The sequence below is a fragment of the Taudactylus pleione genome, unplaced genomic scaffold, assembly GCF_031769625.1.
Source record: "Taudactylus pleione unplaced genomic scaffold, aTauple2 ptg000556l, whole genome shotgun sequence".
In the NCBI taxonomy this organism is placed as follows: domain Eukaryota; kingdom Metazoa; phylum Chordata; class Amphibia; order Anura; family Myobatrachidae; genus Taudactylus; species Taudactylus pleione.
In genome coordinates, this window is record NW_028284958.1 from 25,520,613 (window position 1) to 25,539,157 (window position 18,545).

At 44.6% G+C, this 18,545-nt stretch overlaps 1 protein-coding gene across 2 annotated transcripts in view; it reads right to left on the reverse strand.

Moving 5' to 3' along the window:
* The window catches only part of UACA (uveal autoantigen with coiled-coil domains and ankyrin repeats), a 78,088-nt gene that overhangs the window by 15,907 nt on the left and 43,636 nt on the right, over positions 1-18,545 (reverse strand). The window contains exon 1 of one of the 2 annotated variants that reach the window (XM_088452803.1): positions 3,711-4,089. The exons of the other annotated variant lie outside the window; for it this stretch is intronic. Coding sequence (XP_088308929.1) covers positions 3,711-3,746 — 36 coding nt within the window. The 5' untranslated portion in view covers positions 3,747-4,089. Of the gene's footprint in view, positions 1-3,710; positions 4,090-18,545 lie in introns of those variants that run through there. 2 annotated transcript variants of the gene reach the window in all.

The following is an 18,545-nucleotide window of genomic DNA, read 5'->3' on the forward strand; positions in this document are numbered from 1 at the left end:
TAGTAAAGATAGGTCATTATTTACTCCTCTTAACAAGAACAATCAGGAACTTACAACGCTTGCTTAAATTGTTGTCCTATGCTTCTAATGGTCCTGTTTTGTCCCTCAATGTTGAGCTGCAGTAGAGTAGCACATTACTAAATGCACTCTGCACAATGTCATATAAACTATTCAGATTCATGATTAATTAAAGCCATAAAATGGGAATACCAGAAGGTTTTCTATTTATTGAAAGCTTCGTCTAATGTGGTATGAAGTTGGATTTTGAGGTGATGATTTCACTTTTGCACCTTGCACCCCTTGAGACATTTAAGCTGGTCAGAGCCCAGAGATGCGCATCAAGGTTAACCCAGGGTTCCCCGAGAGCAGGAGTCACCTTAATGTGCACAAGGCGGATCCATTCAGAAAGGTCACAGTAATGCTACCGACTAGGAGCTAAGGGCTTGTATCAGAGCTGTACGCCGATGTTTTCGCAGTGTAGCCATAATCATCAATCTGCGCATGCGCTATACATAGTTGCCCGCAGCCACTACTAATGCTGGCCATACACGCTGCAATTATCGGGACGATCCGACCGATATCGCCGCGATAATTGTAGCGTAGGGGGGGGCGACCGAGGGTTAAATATTGCTCGGTCGGGCATGCTGGATTGTCCAGCATGCCCGTCCGATGCGATATTTACCCGGTAACTGACGGCCGCATCGGGCAGTGTATGCCCAGCGCGGCCGACAGACAGACATTTCCTGTGTTCCTTCCTACGGAAGGAACAGGGAAATGTCTCCTCCCCCGGGGGCAGAGCGCAGATGTCGGGCTATACACTGTGAGATTTTTCTCACAGTGTATGCCGCGGACATCTGCGGGTGGCAGCCGGCCAGATAAAATGTCTGTCTGTCTGACAGACATTTTATCTTGCCGTGTATGCCCAGCATTACTTGCAGTGTAATTGACAAATTTAAGCGGAACAGTAAAAAAAACAAAAACAAAAAAATAAAAAAAGAAAATTGGATTTGCAGGTCTGAAAAAGAAGAAACGTTAGCACACAATAGTCATGGAGCGCTTGGGAGAGGTAACAGTGGCGGCAAAGAACACAGGTGTGTAGCGACCGTTTTGGCGGGGGTTCACGTCCTGCGACTGTGATCCTGTACACAAGAAATATGGCTCTGGGGTCTCAGTTCCCACATTACAATGGCCTAGTGAAACATCCCACATCACCAACCTCTGTGGAACAACGACATCTATAACACACGTTCATTGCTGTGGAAAATGAACGACTAAAAACTTAAGAGTTTACTATGTGCTACCAATCTAATGATTCATCAATGACAATCATCTCCCATGACCGGATAATAATCATGTGCAGTTGTGTAAAAGCCCACTGTAAAGAAAGATGCACCAAGTCTATTTTAGGATTCAGTAAGATTGGAGAACTTGTTTAAAAAGGAATGTAGCAATTAACAGAATCCAACAGCTAATTAGCATATGCAAATTGAGCAGGAGGAGCTTGAATGATTACAAATTGCTTGTAATTATAATTGCTAGAAGCAATAACTTTTCTGCTGGCTATAACTGCAGGAAATTAGGTTTTGGATGCATTGCATGCATATTGTAAAAGATCAACCCACGGATGCTGAATTTGGTGCCAGTTTTATAATGGTGGCATGTTTTATCCAACTCATGTATATGACCTGTCACATAAGGTACATGTTGGGACCAGCACATCACACACAGTGTGCATCTTCTACACGGACAATGACATTACATTGAAGACTGAATGTCTCAGGTCTGATGAGTTCCACTTCCTATAGCCAATTTTGTAAATTTTACCCAATTTTCATTAGTTCATAGAATGAGTACAAGTAACCACATTCTATCACTTTCTTTCCCATATGTCCATAAGCTCTTCACACCATATCTCTGAAATTAGGATCTGATGAAATATAGTGCATCTGTAATGTGGCAACTAGTAAGACACTATACAATATTAGCAATATTGGTCATGTTAGAGGGCAAGAACAGGTGCATAGCACAGTATTAGGTATAATAGAGGTGCTATAGTGTAATGTGCCAGTATTTACCAGTATTATTATCATCATTTATTTATATGGCGCCACAAGCGTTCCGCAGCGCCTTACATAGTACATAAACAAATAGGTCGACCAGTGACTTACAGTACACTACAGTGCAGGACAAGGACATGGATAATATACATTGCTACGTTAGCGACCATAACACCCAGATAAGCAACAGAGCAAAGTAACCAAGTGTTAGGTGCCCTAGTGGAGAGGAAAAGTAGAGTAAGGAGAAGCACAAGAGGGTAGAGGGCCCTGCTCGTAAGAGCTTACATTCTAAAGGGGAGGGGCAGACAAACAGGTGTGACACAGATGGTATAGGCAGGGAGGAAGGAATATGTAGCAGCAAGTTAAGATGAGAGCTGGAAGGCTTTGATGAAGTAGTGGGTCATGAGAGCATTAATGGATGTATACTGTATTTGTCAATTTAGATTTATGCATATTCACAGCTTTATTTAAAGCCCCATTAATTAGCTGTCGATAGCTCATGAGGTTGCTCTGTGCTAAGTTGTTCATCAAAACTATTGCTGAAAACCAGGACTTTGTGACACTGTGCTGGAGGCAGGAGGTGTTGTGTGAACTAGAAATATAAACAAAGCTCCACTAGACAGACTAATGTGACAGCGTAAAAACACTCTGTAAAGCACGGGCGCTGTGTCACCAAGGTTAATAACAATAACAGAAAAAACCTCACGCATTATTTTCGTCTATGGCGCTAATAGCCTCTTGGTAAACAGGATCAATACCGACTAAGGGGTATACTTACTAAAGTGCAGATTTTTAGATTCTAGTTATCTTCTAGAAAGTGCTAAATAAATAAGTATAATCTGATTGGTTGCTATTGGCAACAACTCCACTTCTAAAAACCTGCACTCTAGTAAATATATCCCCAAGTGTCTTAATGAAAGGAGCCTTCTAAATAGGGGTACTGCCTTCCCCTTCTCTAAAAAAAAAAAAAAATACACACGCACAGACAGCGCTAATACTTTTCCAGATTAATCTAGGGAAGAAGGGATTTAAACACATAGTGATTGACTATAATAAAAATAATAATCAACCAAACTGTTTACACAGCCTATATACCAAGTACAAAACACTATTTCAGGCAGTTTTATACAGAAGCATTACACTCACACAAGTTATTCAGTTGCAGTAGACCTGTATTCCACAAGCACTTTAGTAAAAAGTTCAGAGCAGACAAGTGCAGGTGCACAGCTGTATAATGGACAGTGTGTACATACAGGTACCTACAGGTTACTTGTTCTGGTAGGAACAGGTGAAGATGTAAAATCTGTACAGCAGGCTCAGGCTGGTGGAATTAAATAACATTTACACATAAAATAATTAGTAAACATTAATTAACGTTAAGTAGGGAGGAGTGGACAAAACCATTAAATAAAACATAAAATATATATAGGATTTTTTTTTACTCACAGGCAATCAGTTTTCCCCAGACATACATATACACTAGATGCAGCACAGTAAGATAATAACTACACACAAAGTACAGTAGTTAATAAACGATATCTACGTAATAAAAAAAGCATTCAGTTGCTAAGTGTCCCAGAAGGGAACAATTTGGAAAGAAAACTGACAGACAAGCGGTGTTCACAGACCAGTTAGTAAGTATGTAGAACATACCTTGTGCTTGGAAGAACAGGTAAACCAGGGTGTCATCCTGCCTCTCCCCAGGCTTCCTGGCACAGACACCAGGTTTTATGGGGAGTCCTAGGAGACCTCACTGGAATATGGCAGAGTCAGCACATGTTTTGGCACTGGACACTCAATGCCAACAGCCATCTGCCCTAGAGATGGGTGCTCCTTTCCTGTCCTAGGACAGGGGAGCGCAGGCAGTCATATCCAATTCATTGCCTGCCTTCTTCCTTCTCTATGTGAGACTTGGCTCCTTTGTGAGGTTGAGTCCCCTCCTCTTAAAAAGAGCACTGTTCCCCTCTCTCTCTCCCTCTGAGGCTTTGCTCCTCACACAAATAGTGGCTTCTCTCATATCGCCTCCCTTGTAAACACAGCGTCTCTGGCCTCTTTCCCAGGAGGGGGCTGCTCTATTTTTTGCCCAGGAGGAGGTTAACAGCTGAGATAGTGGGAAGGATCTGTACACACATGCCCTGCATTCCCATGCACTGAGCCATCCGGCCTGCCTCATAACTCAGGGACAGGAGCATATAATAACAATTACAGCATTGACACCACGCGTTGCTTCTGTAACACTTCTTTGGCACTTCCCCTATCCATTTCTGAGTAACATAACCATATCATTGAAAACTGAGCAGTGATGCACTTGGTCATCTGACTGCAATAATTCAATGGAAAGTGGTCATCTTTGACAAAAGGTCTTGGGATTCAGCTTACTGTACATTACACAGACTTAGTGTACTTGCAGTGTACTCCAATGTGATTACTGACAGGAAGTCTACTCTTTGCAAAAAAAGAAAACCTCATACCTTCCATTCAGATAAGCTCCTGAAACATTTATATTGGCCACAAACACTAAAATATTGGGCAGCTGGCCTAATTCTGCAGCATGTGGTTCTAACTAGAAGACACAAGGGCGATAAGAATTCAGCCAAAATCAACTGGACCATTATTGTTACCTCTGCTGGCCTGTGTGCAGCCAATTTTCAACACAAGAGATCTGTTTGTTTGACAAGAGCACTGAATGAGTGGCTGTCATCTAAGGCAGGGGCATGTCATGTGTGGCTGCCATTACAATTATATGTGTAGATGTAATCAGTAGTTGCAGAGTTGCAGTGTTCTTCCCAGGATCAATTTCATGGGCGCGCCACACAGTTTTTGTTTTACATGCCACCCAGCTCTATCCTGCTCCAGAGGTCTGACAGACCAAGGGGCGATGATTCAAAGCAGCACGATTATGAATAGCCGTGGGAAATAGTTCCTGAAGCTTTTCAATTGACTGTGCTGTTAAGTCTGACTACAGGATTTCTTCTGTCACCCACCTGAGGTGCGAGCAGAAATCTGACTTACGGCCTGGCCGCGATGCTGTTTTCCGGCTTAGTGCATAGCTAACAGCCTTGGGGCCAGCACTTTAGTCAGCAAAATGGCGGTTACCGCGACTCCACACCCATCTTACGGTGCAGTAACCAGTATTTTCCTACTTAAGTGGGTTCTAGTCAGACTTAACAGCGTGGTCAATTGACTAGATCCAGGAACTCCTTCCCAGGGCTATTCTACATTGCGCAGAATCGAATCACCCCCTTAGAGGCAGGGTGCAGTTACATGGTGGAAACACTGCAGAAAGGGTAGATGGAGAGTGCAGACAGTATGCATTGCAGGGCACAATTCTATCTGCGAGTAAGTGGGCAATATCTGCAAGAGTCTTTAACAATGTAGTAAATTTTTTTATTTTAAATTGTTAATCTCAAGTTCAGATAAGTTTTGTGATTATGTTATGGATCATGGAGATATTAGCCAACATGTAACCCTTTTTGTTTAAGGGGTGACCTGCAAATGACCTTTGATGTGTAAAGTCCAGCTGCAGGGTTAATTATTTGGCTAAGAAGATGCCAGGTAAGAAGGGGGAAGCTGGCAGATTTATGTATTGCCCATTAGGACTGCCAGCAAAGGCTCCAACAGACAGATTATGGTAAAATGATGGGGTCTTATACATTCTGGACTTGCTCTTCTCACCAACGTGAGGTTAGCCTGGAGAGTGTTATACACACCACCACCAAAAGAATGTTGTGCTGACAAGCGGGATCTGGGCTTATTTGTATTGACACAGAAAGCCAAGGTAAGGGAGGGGGTAATCAGACACAGAGATAGGGATAAAGACCATGGGCCTGATTCAGACCCACTCGCGAGCGGCTGTCCGCTCGCAAGTGGGTCGATGGTGTGCACTGCGCATGCGCACGACGGAGGGAGCTCCGTCGTGCGCATGAGCGAGACGCGACGAGCGAAGGACTTTTCTTCGCTCGTTGTGTCTGATCAAAGGGGGCGTGCTGTCGATGTTGATTGACAGCACGCCCCCTTTGGTGGGCGTGCCGGGGGCGTGCCTGCCAGACGGAGGCGTTCCCAAGGGAATGCCTACCGTCAGAAGCCGGCCCCACTGACATCACTCCGGGCCTTGCGGTTGAGAAACTCAACCACAGGCTTCGGCTCGCAGTGGCGATGGTCGCGATGGTCAAGACCATCGCGACCATCATCCTGCACGCTCGTATATGCTGTGGGTGGTGACCCACAGCTATACGAGCGTCCAGGAGGACGCTCCATAATTATAGAGGTGGGCCCTGATTCAGAGCGAGCGCTCTGGTCAGAGCGTCCGGCTCTGAATCAGGGCCCATATCCCTTATGGAGAACTTTGTACAATTCTTGGGAACCAATCTGACTTTGGGAATTGCTCCAACTTTTTACGTCTCCCTGCAAACAGAATCCTGTTAGAAAGACTTTTATTCAGTTTTTCCCCCCGTTTTGATTAAATGAAACCTATTTGATAAGATTATTGTCGTAGGTCATTCTTATTGATGTTGTATATACTTAAAACACTCTCTCATATTAAACTTAATTTAATAAGATTGGTTTCTGTGATTCTTATCTGATCCATTTTGCCTGTAGATTCAGCTAATCCATGCTACAGATCTGTACAACAGGTTATTATGTGGATAATATTGTTTATTTTGATTAAAATACCTCCCACTAAATTTGTTTTATTATTATTATTGTTATTTATTTGCTACAGTATGGTGTCTATTTGTTAGCCGGATCAGAGCCGGATTAACAACATGTCCTCTGGGGGCCCCTCCACACATAGTGACACCACCAGCATGGGGGCCACTGTGGCATATGCGAACTGAGGTTTCTGTATGGCATAATGTGAAATGGAGTCACTAGTGTCTGTGTAATACACTTGTGGTGCTAGGAGTATTTACACATTACACTTTTTAATAACATCACCGGCATATCTGATTGACAATTGTATTGGTAGGGCCCCTCACAAATTAATTGCCCTGTGGACACCACATACCTTAATCTGGTCTTGAGCTGGAATATCTTAATCCATCATGAAACAGAAACGGCATGAATGTATTTAAAGCTCCTTTTTCGTTCTCCACTTGCGGAAATGGTTGTGAGGGTGCCCTCGATTTGCCCATCCTGCTCACCCCTCTATGCTGCAGGAAGTGAAAGGGGCTGTGCTAATATCTGTAGATGGCAGAGCATCTTTGAGGATTTTCACGTTTTACCATGGATTACAAACAGAATGGAACATTTGTAATTGTAAAACTAAAGTTATCATATGGCTCCAACAGCATAGGGATACAAGAAATGTAGACATCCACTATCAGCAATTGGGGACACTGGTGGCAAAGGTCAGCTCTGCTGCATTTTCGAATACAGATGCTTCATATACAGCCACTAAATATTACATATACTGTAATTTTGCTAAGCTCTCTGTACACCAGTAGATCTGATGACCACACTAACATCAGTGATGGCAGAAACCTACGAACATCTGGACCATGACCACAATGGACAATGATTCTGCAGCAACGACGGCCTGAATGGCTAGATTGAGTCCTTTTGTAGAAGGGCATACTAAAAAGACGGGATGTAGTTATTATTCTGATACTAGTCAGAATCTAAGCACCAGCATCCCGAGTTAAGTATTGGGGTTAGAGGGAGGGTTACAATTAGGGTTTAGGCACAAGGGGAAGGGTAAGGCACTAGGGAGAGGGTTAGACTGCTGGGGGGGGGGGTAGGTTTAGGCTACAGGGAGGGAAGGTTAGGGGGAAGGGTAGGATACTTACCTCCTTCTGTCGGGATTGTGACCCAGTTGGGATGCCGGCATCGGGATTCTGACCGCTGTGATCCTGAGTGCCGGCATCCCGTACCCAACCCAAAAAGACATAGGGATGCATTTGATGGGAAACAGTAATCAGAGATTCTAGAGAGCATTCAAGCATTTCTTCTACTCTTTATCAATGTTTTCCGAGGACACACACCGTTGACCATTACAATGTTGACAAAGTTATATTGTAGTCAGTGGTGTTGTTGTTAGGGATTCCAATCCCAGTATCATTTTGTAATCCCAGGATTTCAGGACTACCGGGCTCCAATCTTGGGATGCTGGTATTAATCTCAGGATTAGGACTAAGAGGGTAAAGTAGTGTAGAATAAAACAAGCATTATATTTTTAAATATTATATTTTTATTTTTTCACAACAAAAATAATAATGCTGGTATTTTTTTTGTTAAAGACTCTTTCTACACTGGTTTTACAGTGCTATCCTCCCCCTCCTCCTGTCCTCCCTGCCATTCATCCCATCTCCCGGTCACTTACCTTAGCAATATAGTGGCGCTCAGAAGATGCTCCTCTCATTGGCGGGTGCGCTGTCCGGTCCTCTCTCAGGGCCAGCTGTAGTAGAGGAGCTAGAGTCCTGTGATGCAGCTGCTCTCAGGCACTGATTGGCCAGGAGAGTAGAGCGCAGTGTGCTCCCAGTGTACCAGTGGCTGAGCAGTTGCATCACAGGACTCCATGTATTCTACTGTGGGCAGCTGAGCCTGAAAGGACGGGACAAAGCATCAGCAACTGAGAACGTAAAGTATTATCCTACTGCCCTTCAGTCCAGTCTGTGTGTTCGGAATCCCGTAATATCTGGTATTTAAATAATTACAATCACTGTATTTTTGGAACCCAAGAACTGTCTGGAATCGGATTCACTAGTCATTGCCCACCATATCATATGCATCTAATGAAACCAATGCTGTACTCTGCTGACTGCTACAGTCTCTCTGTTACTCCATACAAGATACACTTATCTCTGTCAACCCCTTCCATCATCATTATTATTTTCATCATTTTTTTATATGGCTCCATAAGTGTTCCGCAGCGCCTTACAAAGTATATAAACAAATAGGTGACCAAAGACTTACAGTACAATACAATACAATGCAGGATGAGGACATGGATAATATACATTTCTACTTTGGTTTCCTCCGTACTGAGATTTTCACTCTGGTGTCAGTTTACGCTCCTAACCAAGACCAGCCCCAATTTTTCGACTCACTGTTTCGGCGTATTAGTAGAGTGGCACAGGGCCATATTATTATGGCTGGGGATTTTAATACCATTCTTGATCCCTTGTTGGATAGATCTAATCCCCCTGCAAATTCCCCCGGGATGTCTCTTCCTAGAGCTTCTCGCACTCTACTGGCCTCCCTTAAACATTATGGCCTTTGTGATACCTGGCGTCTTAAACATCCCCATGCCAAGGACTATACTCATTTTTCAGCTCCACATCAACATTATTCCAGGATCAATATGATCCATATTTCCTCCTCTATTACCTCCCTTGTTACGGAAGCCGGTATTTCCCCCTTTACATGGACAGACCATGCAGGTGTCTATATTCTCTTAGATGTAGATCGTTCTCCTCGTAGGAAGTATAATTGGCGCCTTGATGACTCCCTCTTACAACATCCCTCCGCTTTGCTAGAAATAAAATTGTCAGTGACCCGCTACTTTGAAGAGAATACCTCTCCTGATATTACTCCCAGTATCCTTTGGGAAGCCCATAAGGCTACTATACGTGGTTTTCTTATCTCTAAAACCTCAGCGGTCAGGAAAGCGTCTGCACAAGAAATTCATTCCCTTGAGTCACAAATCTGAGTACTTTTGATTCAACATAAGACATCCCCTAGCGCCTCTGTGCTAACCCAAATAGAGAAACTACGAGGTCAGCTTAATGCCCTTCTGTGTCGACGCTTATCTTGCAAAAACTTCGTCAACGCTTTTATGATAAAGCTGACAAAATTGATTCACTAATAGCCAATAAATTGCGTCGCAGGCAGGCATTGAGTGCGATAGACAAACTGCAACTCCCCATCTTCTGATTCTCTTACCTATGATCCCGAAGTTATGGCTGAGGAATTTCGGACCTTATATAGCTCCCTTTATAATTTATTAGATTCTCCTCTTCCCACTTCTGCTGGAGCCGAGGGGGTATGCTCATATTTGTCCTCTACCGCCCTGCCTAGTCTTTCAGAATCCCAATTAAATATTCTTAATGACCGTATTTCAGATGAAGAGACAGTAGCTGCCATTAGATCAATGCGTTCCTCTGCCGCCCCTGGACCCGATGGGTTTACAGCCCAATATTATAAGCTATTTGCAAAGGAACTTGCCCCACATCTTACATCTTTATTTAATGATGTTTTAGAGAGCGCTTCTTTTGCTCCTGATACGACCCGGGCCGATATCGTGGTGATCCCAAACCGGATCGTGATCCTACTCAATGTATTAACTATAGGCCGATTTCATTACTGAACGTTGACCGGAAAATTTATGCTAAAATCTTAGCGACGCGGTTAGCTCCTTAGCCATCTTATTTGATACATCCGGATCAGGTTGGTTTTATACCTGGACGTCAGACATCAGATAACACTAGACGGGCTATCGATTTGATACACTCTATTCATAAGAGGAAACTCCCCTCCTTGATTTTAGTTCTAGACGCGGAGAAGGCTTTCGACCGCATTTCTTGGCCCTTTATATTTGCTGTCCTAGACAAAATGGGCTTCTAGGGCAAATTTTTAGATGGTGTCTCGGCACTCTATCGTTCCCCCACGGCACGGGTCTCGGTTAATGGTGTTTACTCTTCTAGTTTTGGGATCACTAACGGTACTCGGCAGGGTTGCCCCCTCTCTCCCTTAATATTTGCACTTGTTATGGAACCATTGGCTGCAAGGATCCGTTGTAATAGATCTATTTCTGGAATATCCACAGGCACCTCTGAATATAAAATTGCATTATATGCCGATGATGTCTTAGTTTCTCTCACTGACCCAGCCCAATCCCTAAATTCACTTCTAGAGGAAATAAATTTATATTCTCAACACTCGGGTTATAAAATTAATGTTTCCAAGACTGAAGTTCTCGATTTCTATATCCCTGCTACCCTAAAACAAACCCTTGAAGCCATTCTCCCTTGTACCTGGCATAAAAAGAAGAAGATCAAATACCTTGGTGGTTTCTTAACCCATCACTATCATCAGCTATTTCAGGCAAACTTTCCTCGCCTGCTAGATAGTATTAAGTCTGATTTGCATGACTGGTCCAATTATTTTATCTCTTGGATAGGCAGAATTCATTCTGTTAAGATGAGCGTTCTCTCCCGACTCTTGTATTTATTTCAGACCCTCCCGATTTATATTCCCCCCCTACATTTTCAAATTCCTTCAGTATCAGACTTCATATTTCATATGGAACCGGAAACGCCCGCGGATCAGATTAAAGCGGGTTCAGCATCCCTCCAGGGGAGGAGGGTTGGGCATTCCTGATTTTAAAAAATATTATTATGCTGCGCAGCTTTCTCATTGTGCTCAATGGTGTAACTTTAATGCAAGGAAGGTCTGGGTTGCTATCGAAGCCGAGGAGTTGGGACTGACCACTGTATCTTCCCTGTTATGGCTATCTAGGATTCATCGCCCCCAGTTAGTTTCTTCCCACCCTGTAATTTCCCGTTCTTTAGCAATTTGGGACTTGGTTAACAGACAGTTTAAAGTTAGCTCCAAGCCAATCCCCTTTGATACCATTACTCCACAATCCCATTTTCCCTCCAGGCTTACACAAATCATCCTTTACTACTTGGCCATTGGGTAATATTTACTATTTAAATGACATCACTATAAATAATAATTTTCCACAATTTTCTGAAATTCAAGATAGAGTAGCAATTCCATCCAAAGATTTTTTTCGCTTTTTACAAATTAGACACTTCCATTCTAAAATTAGTTAAATTTTGATTAGTAGACCTTTGACCTGTTATGAGTCTATATGTTGGAGACGTCCTTCCACTAGGGGTCTTATCTCTACTGTTTATTCTTTATTGGGGGAGGAGGTCAGTCCTGATCGGGACTCTCATGAATTGGCGTGGGAGCGTGATCTGGGGCACCCTATAGATGCTGAGGATTGGACGGAAATTTGGGACAACGCCGCTGCCAGTTCTATCTGCGTCAAAATTAAGGAAAATATCTATAAATTGCTGTATCGATGGTATTATGTGCCTTCGCACCTGCAAGAAATGTTTCCCGATGTTTCGGATAGGTGCTGGAGGAACTGTAGTGGCAAGGGTACTTTTTTGCACATCTGGTGGACTTGTCCCAAACTCACTAGTATATGGCAGGAGGTTGTTGATCTTCTCTCGTGCCTCTTTGAGACCACTATTCCCTCTGATCCTCAGCATTTTCTTCTCCCCTTATATCTGCCCTCCCTATCACGATATCAGAATAAGTTATTCCGACACATAGTGTCCGCTATGACCTGCCAGATAGCAGCGGATTGGAAAAACCCTGATCCTTCTCCTATGCAGGTAATACTATCACGGGTTTGGTACATCTACAAGATGGAATATATGACTGCTATATTACATAACTCATCAAAATCTTTTGATAAGGTGTGGGGCCCTTGGTTGACACACCAAAATATTCCCTCTCCATTCAATATTTAACCCTTCTTTTTTTTTCTCTATTGCATCTAGATTGAAGGAATGCCTTCCCGTTTAGAGTCCACCCACCCTTATATCTCCTTTTATCTACTTTCGTTTTTTTTCCTCTACTACTTTTTGACAGTTTGCCACACCGTTGCTGTGAGATATTTTTCTTGCATCTATATTTTGTTTTATAATTAAAACAAGTAATTACTATATTATTGTTATATATAGTTACAGCTTATATTCCATATGCATATTTTGTGCTGTAATCTATGTTTGAATATTTGTCTGTTCTATTTTATTGTGATTTGCTCAATAAAAACAATACATTTCTACCTTAGAGACCATAACACCCACATAAGCAGCACAGCTTAAACATCCAAGTGTTATATGCCCTAGTGGGGAGTAAGAAGTAGATAAAAGTAAAGTAGGGAGAAGTACAAGAGGGTAGAAGGCCCTGCTCGTAAGAGCTTACATTCTTAAAGTGAAGGGCAGACAAACAGGTGTGACACAGATGGGGTAGACATAGAGGAAGGAGCATATAGCAACAAGATAGGATGAGAGCTGGAAGGCTTTAATGAAGTAGTGGGTCTTGGGAGCCCATTTGAATGATTGTAGAGAGGTGGAGAGGAAGATAGTTCCAAAGGTGCGGAGCAGCATGGGCAAAATCTTGGAGGAGAGAGTGAGAGGAAGTAAACAGTTGGCATAAGCGGCGGCGTGCATTAGTTGAACGAAGAGGGCGGACAGGAGATTGAAGGGAGATTAGATCAGAGATATAAATGGGAGAAGATTGGGTCTATTCCTAAGTCCAGGACCACCATTGGCTGGAAAGGACTTGGGGAATATACACCCAAGGCAGTGTCATACATGAGGAGTCTAGTTGGGTTACACTTACTTGCTTGCCCAACTAACAAAGTTGTTTTTAATGCCATTTGTACTGATCATTCTCTCTCTGTATCACACACACATGCCATTTGTTTTTACCGGACAACCTGCATTAAAACTACCACTGCAAGTATAGGTGTCAAGACAGTCCAATCACAGGAAGGGCAGCTGTATCTATATGAAATGCTGGCTAATCAGTGTTCACCCACCCACACAGAAACATTGGGAGTTTGCATTTACAGAGAATAGAAAAACCATTGTGATGGGCAAACTGTGCAAGTGAATATCAGGCACTGAATGCCTTAAATCTCTGCAGGGACTGCTTCTCAACCTGGGCAGCAGGTAAAACCAAATACCTGGGTCTATAATTATTCATCTGTGCACACTCACATACCAGAATACAGTATATACTGTACAATGCACAGGAGGCGCCAAAGGAAGTTATACAGAGCATTCCAGTAGTCTGGTTCTGGCTTGGAAGTAAAGACAGAAGAGACTCCCCCATAGGGAGTGCAATAATAAATCAAAGGATCTGGTCACAAGAAGGAGAGATGGGGACAGAGATAAGCTGTGAATACCAAGTATAGAACGTACATTAATATGCACGTTTCTCTTCCACTGTCACAAAAACATAATCTGACAAAAACTTCACCTTTGTTTTGCAGTTAAAATATTTTCTGCATTCACAAAGCGTGAGAAAAGTGAGAGCTGGACGTTGGTGTCTGGCTGTGAGATCAGGCAGCAAATAGTGAATGGACATTGTACTGCAGCAGGAGCAAACAAGTGAATAGGGAGGGAAGGGTGGGCATTTCTGCCAATCATTCCCTGAAAACTCACCAGTGAAACAATACCTCATTACATGGTCTGATTAAAAAGAGCAGAGCGCCAGGAAGACGGCGACAGTGTTTCTCATAGTCCCAGAATGAGACTGCTGTAAATATCCCTTGCTCTAGGCATATATAGGCTAGCGTCACTTGAATGGATTTTAACAATGCCAAAAGCAACTTTTTGGACAGGTGTCCAAACCGTTCAAAACAACAGCTTTCCAAGTAAAATAAATTATATATAAGCAGTTTTAAATGCTCATTACATGACTGAAAAGCACTGCAATGTTTTAGATACAATATAAATGCTATAAACAAGTAGGCATGACTGGAAGTTAGTAAAGTGCCTGTGTGACACCATTTTTCTATCTCCCATTCCCTATTAGAATGTAAGCTCATGACCAGGGCCCTTCCTCATTTTGTTTCATCCCGCCCCCTAAGTTCACTAAATCAGCCAATAGTAGCTATACCTACACTTGCCAATAGGAAATTATGTTAGCTTATTGATTTATTTACGCTGTCTCCATGTTTTGCTACGTATGGCATTGGAAAAATTTGTGGTGCCTTAAAAATAAATGCTAAAAATAATAATTTTGGGAAGTGGACCAGGATGTTGCTCTTTTGTTTGGAGACAGAACGACAGACTTCAGGGCAGAAATCAACAAACCAGAACGCATTAAACAGGCCATTAACAATTGGGACGGATATTGATATTAGGAGACAGACAATATATCTGGAATTCAATTAAGCTGCTTATCCTTACAATTAAATATTTGATGGTCCATACTTGGAGGAAAAATATACACCGTCCAACCATAACACAAACAGGTGAAGTGAATAACATTGATTACCTCATTACAATTTCATCTGTCAAGGGGTGGGATAGGGGATATATTAGGCAATGGGAAAACACTAAATTCTTGAAGTTGATCTATTGGAAGCCGGAAAACCAGGCAAGCGTAAGGGGCTGAATAAGGGACAAATTGTGATGGCTGGATGACTGGATCAGAGCATCTCCATAATGGCATGTTTTTGTGGGGTGTTACCAGTATGCAGTGGTTAATATCTACCAAAAATGGCCCAAAGGAAGGACAGCCGGTGAACTGGCAACAGGGTCATGGGCACCCAAGGATCAATGATGCACGTTGGGAACGAAGCTAGCCCATCTGGTCCGATCCCACAGAAGAGCACGTGACAGTCAGAACTGGACCATGGAGCAATAAAAGAAGGTGGTCTGGTTTTATGAATCACGTTTGTTTTTACATCATGTGGACGGCAGGAAACGTGCTGGTCATTTACACGGGGAAGAGATGGCACCAGGATGCACTGCAGGGATCGAAAAACTACAGTGTCTAGATATAGTCAAAAAGTCGACATGGATATTCAGGATTTTTAGGGTTAGGCACATGGTGAAGGGTTAGGTTGTGGAATGGAACATTAGGTTTAGGCACCAGGGCTAGCATTAGGGTTAAAATAATAGGAGATATGGTAAGAACTTACCTTTGTTATCTCTATTTCTACGAAGTCCATAGGGTTCCACAGGATACCTTGGGGTATAGGTGAAGACATCAGGCATCGGGCACCATAGAGTTAAAGTTCTCAGCCTCCCAGGATGCACTAGGGTCCCCCACCTATACCCCGCCCCCGAGCCAAGGCATCTCAGTTACGTACCAAGCCATAGGCCGAAGGAGGAGAAGGAAGAGAGAAAAAAGATCTGGACACACACAAGAATCACATTCTCACCAGAGGGAGACGGAAAAACCGGTGACCAGAGTAAAGCCCATCTGCAGCACAGGTGCGACAGGGCGGGAGTCCTGTGGAACCCTATGGACTTTGTAGAAATAGAGATAACAAAGTTAAGTTCTTACCATATCTCATATTTTCTACTTCAGGGTCCATAGGGTATCCACAGGATACCTTGGGGATGTCCCAAAGCAGTATCCTTCAAGGGTGGGGACGCTCCTGTGCTGAAAGGAGAATCCGCCGCCCGAAGGTAGCATCCTGAGAGGCAAAGGTGTCAAACGCATAATACCTCACAAAAGGTATGGACAGAGGACCACGTGGCAGCCTTGCAGATCTGGACTGCAGAGGCACCACGTCGAGCTGCCCACGAAGGACCCACAGTTCTAGTGGAATGAGCCCTCACAGAGGAAGGAACCGGAAGGCCTTCATGAAGATATGCTTCTGAAATGGCCATACGAATCCAGCCTGCCAAAGTCTGCTTTGAAGCAGGCCAACCCTTTTTACGGAAGCCATAGAGGACAAACAAGGCGTCTGACTTCCTAAACAAAGAAGTGCGGTCAACATAAATCCTTAGGGCCCGCACAACATCCAAAGTGGCCTCACCAGGTCAGGTGAGTTAAAAGCCGGCACAACGATTTCCTCGTTGATGTGGAAACTCGAAACAACTTTGGGAAGGAAACCAGGACGAGTGCGCAGCACCGCCCTGTTCCTATGAAAAAATCAGAAAAGGGGGTCTACAAGAGAGAGCCCCTAAGTCAGAAACACGTCTGGCCGAAGCAATGGCCAGAAGGAAAATTGTTTTAGCTGTCAGCCATTTAAGGTCCACTGAGCCCAGTGGTTCAAATGGCGGTCCCTGGAGAGCCCTCAGGACCACAGCTAAAACCCAAGGCGCCACCGGTGGAACAAAAGGTGGCTGAATTCGGAGAACACCTTGCAAAAAGGTGCGCACATCAGTGATTGCAGCAATCCTACGATGGAACCAGACGGACAGGGCAGACACCTGTACCTTCAGAGAAGCAAGGTGAAGCCCATGGTCTAGTCCCGCCTATAGAAAAGCCAACACTCTAGACAGACGGAACTCCCGAGGTGCATAACCTCTCGGCCGACACCACTGGAAGAACGTATGCCACACACGATGGTATATTCTTGCAGAAGAAGGTTTCCCAGCTCTTAGCATAGTTCGTACTACAGAGCTGGAAAACCCCCTGGACCTTAACATGGCTGTCTCAACAGCCACGCCATCATAGACAGCCAAGTCAGGTCCGGGTGAAGACAAGGACCCTGTGACAGAAGGTCCGGTCGTAGCGGCAACCGCAGAGGAATGTCCACGGACAGACCTTGAAGGTCTGAGAACCAGTGCCGCCTGGGCCACACAGGAGCTATCAACAGGAGCATCCCTCCTTCCTGTTTGAATTTCCGGATTACCAGTGAAAGAAGGGAAAACGGAGGAAAGAGATAAGCAAACTGGAACGTCCACTGGACGGACAGAGCATCCACCAGAGACGCCTTTTCGTCTCTTGTGCGAGACCCGTACACCGGCAACTTGTTGTTGTGCCGTGACGCCATGAGGTCGATCTCTGGAAGACTCCACCTGTCCACCAGAAGCTGAAAGACGTCCTGGTGCAAAGACCATTCCCCCGGATGAATGTCCTAGCGACTGAGAAAGTCCGCCTCCCAGTTGAGAACTCCCTGGATGAATACTGCTGATATGGCCGGGAGATTGCGCTCCGCCCAGACCAGGATGCGGGACACCTCTACGAGTGCCGCCCGACTTCGGGTTCCTCCTTGCCGAATTATGTAAGCCAAGGTGGTGGCGTTGTCCGACTGGACCTGCACAGGGTGACCTTGGAGAACCCGCTGTGCCTGCTGAAGAGCATTGAAAACGGCGCAGAGTTCCAAGATGTTTATCGGAAGCTCCTTTTCCGCCTGAGTCCATCTGCCCTGGAACAAGTGTGGACCCGTGACCGCTCCCCGGCCCCGAAGGCTGGCGTCCGTTGTCAACAGGACCCAATTCGCCACCCAGAATGGACGACCCTTGTTGAGATGGGTCGTCTGCAACCACCAGGCTAGGGACAGGCGAACCTCTGGAGTGAGCACCATTGTCTGGGACCTTAGACTCTGAGGCAGTCTATTCCATTTGGACAGGAACAATTGCTGCAGAGGTCTGGAGTGAAACTGGGCATATTCCACCATGTCGAATACTGACACCATGGAGCCCAGTAACCTCATCGCCGAATGCAGAGACACCCGGCGACCCTGCAGACAACTGCACCCGTGGTGAAGAATCGAGACGGGGGCCTGTGCCGGAAGGAGAGGGCGTACCCGTGAGAAACCACCTCGAGAACCCAAGTGTCTGTCGTGGTAACCGACCAAAACCGGGCGAACTGCAGCAGGCGGCCTCCCACTTTGGGATCCCCCAAAGGGAGGCCCGGACCGTCAGGCCATGGGCTTGTCATCTGACTTAGGGGCCGGACGTCTGGTACTCCAGGCCTGTTTCCGGGGCTTGGCCGATTTTTTGAGGCCAGCCTGTCAGGGAAAGGACTGTGCCTTAGGCCTACCCTGTG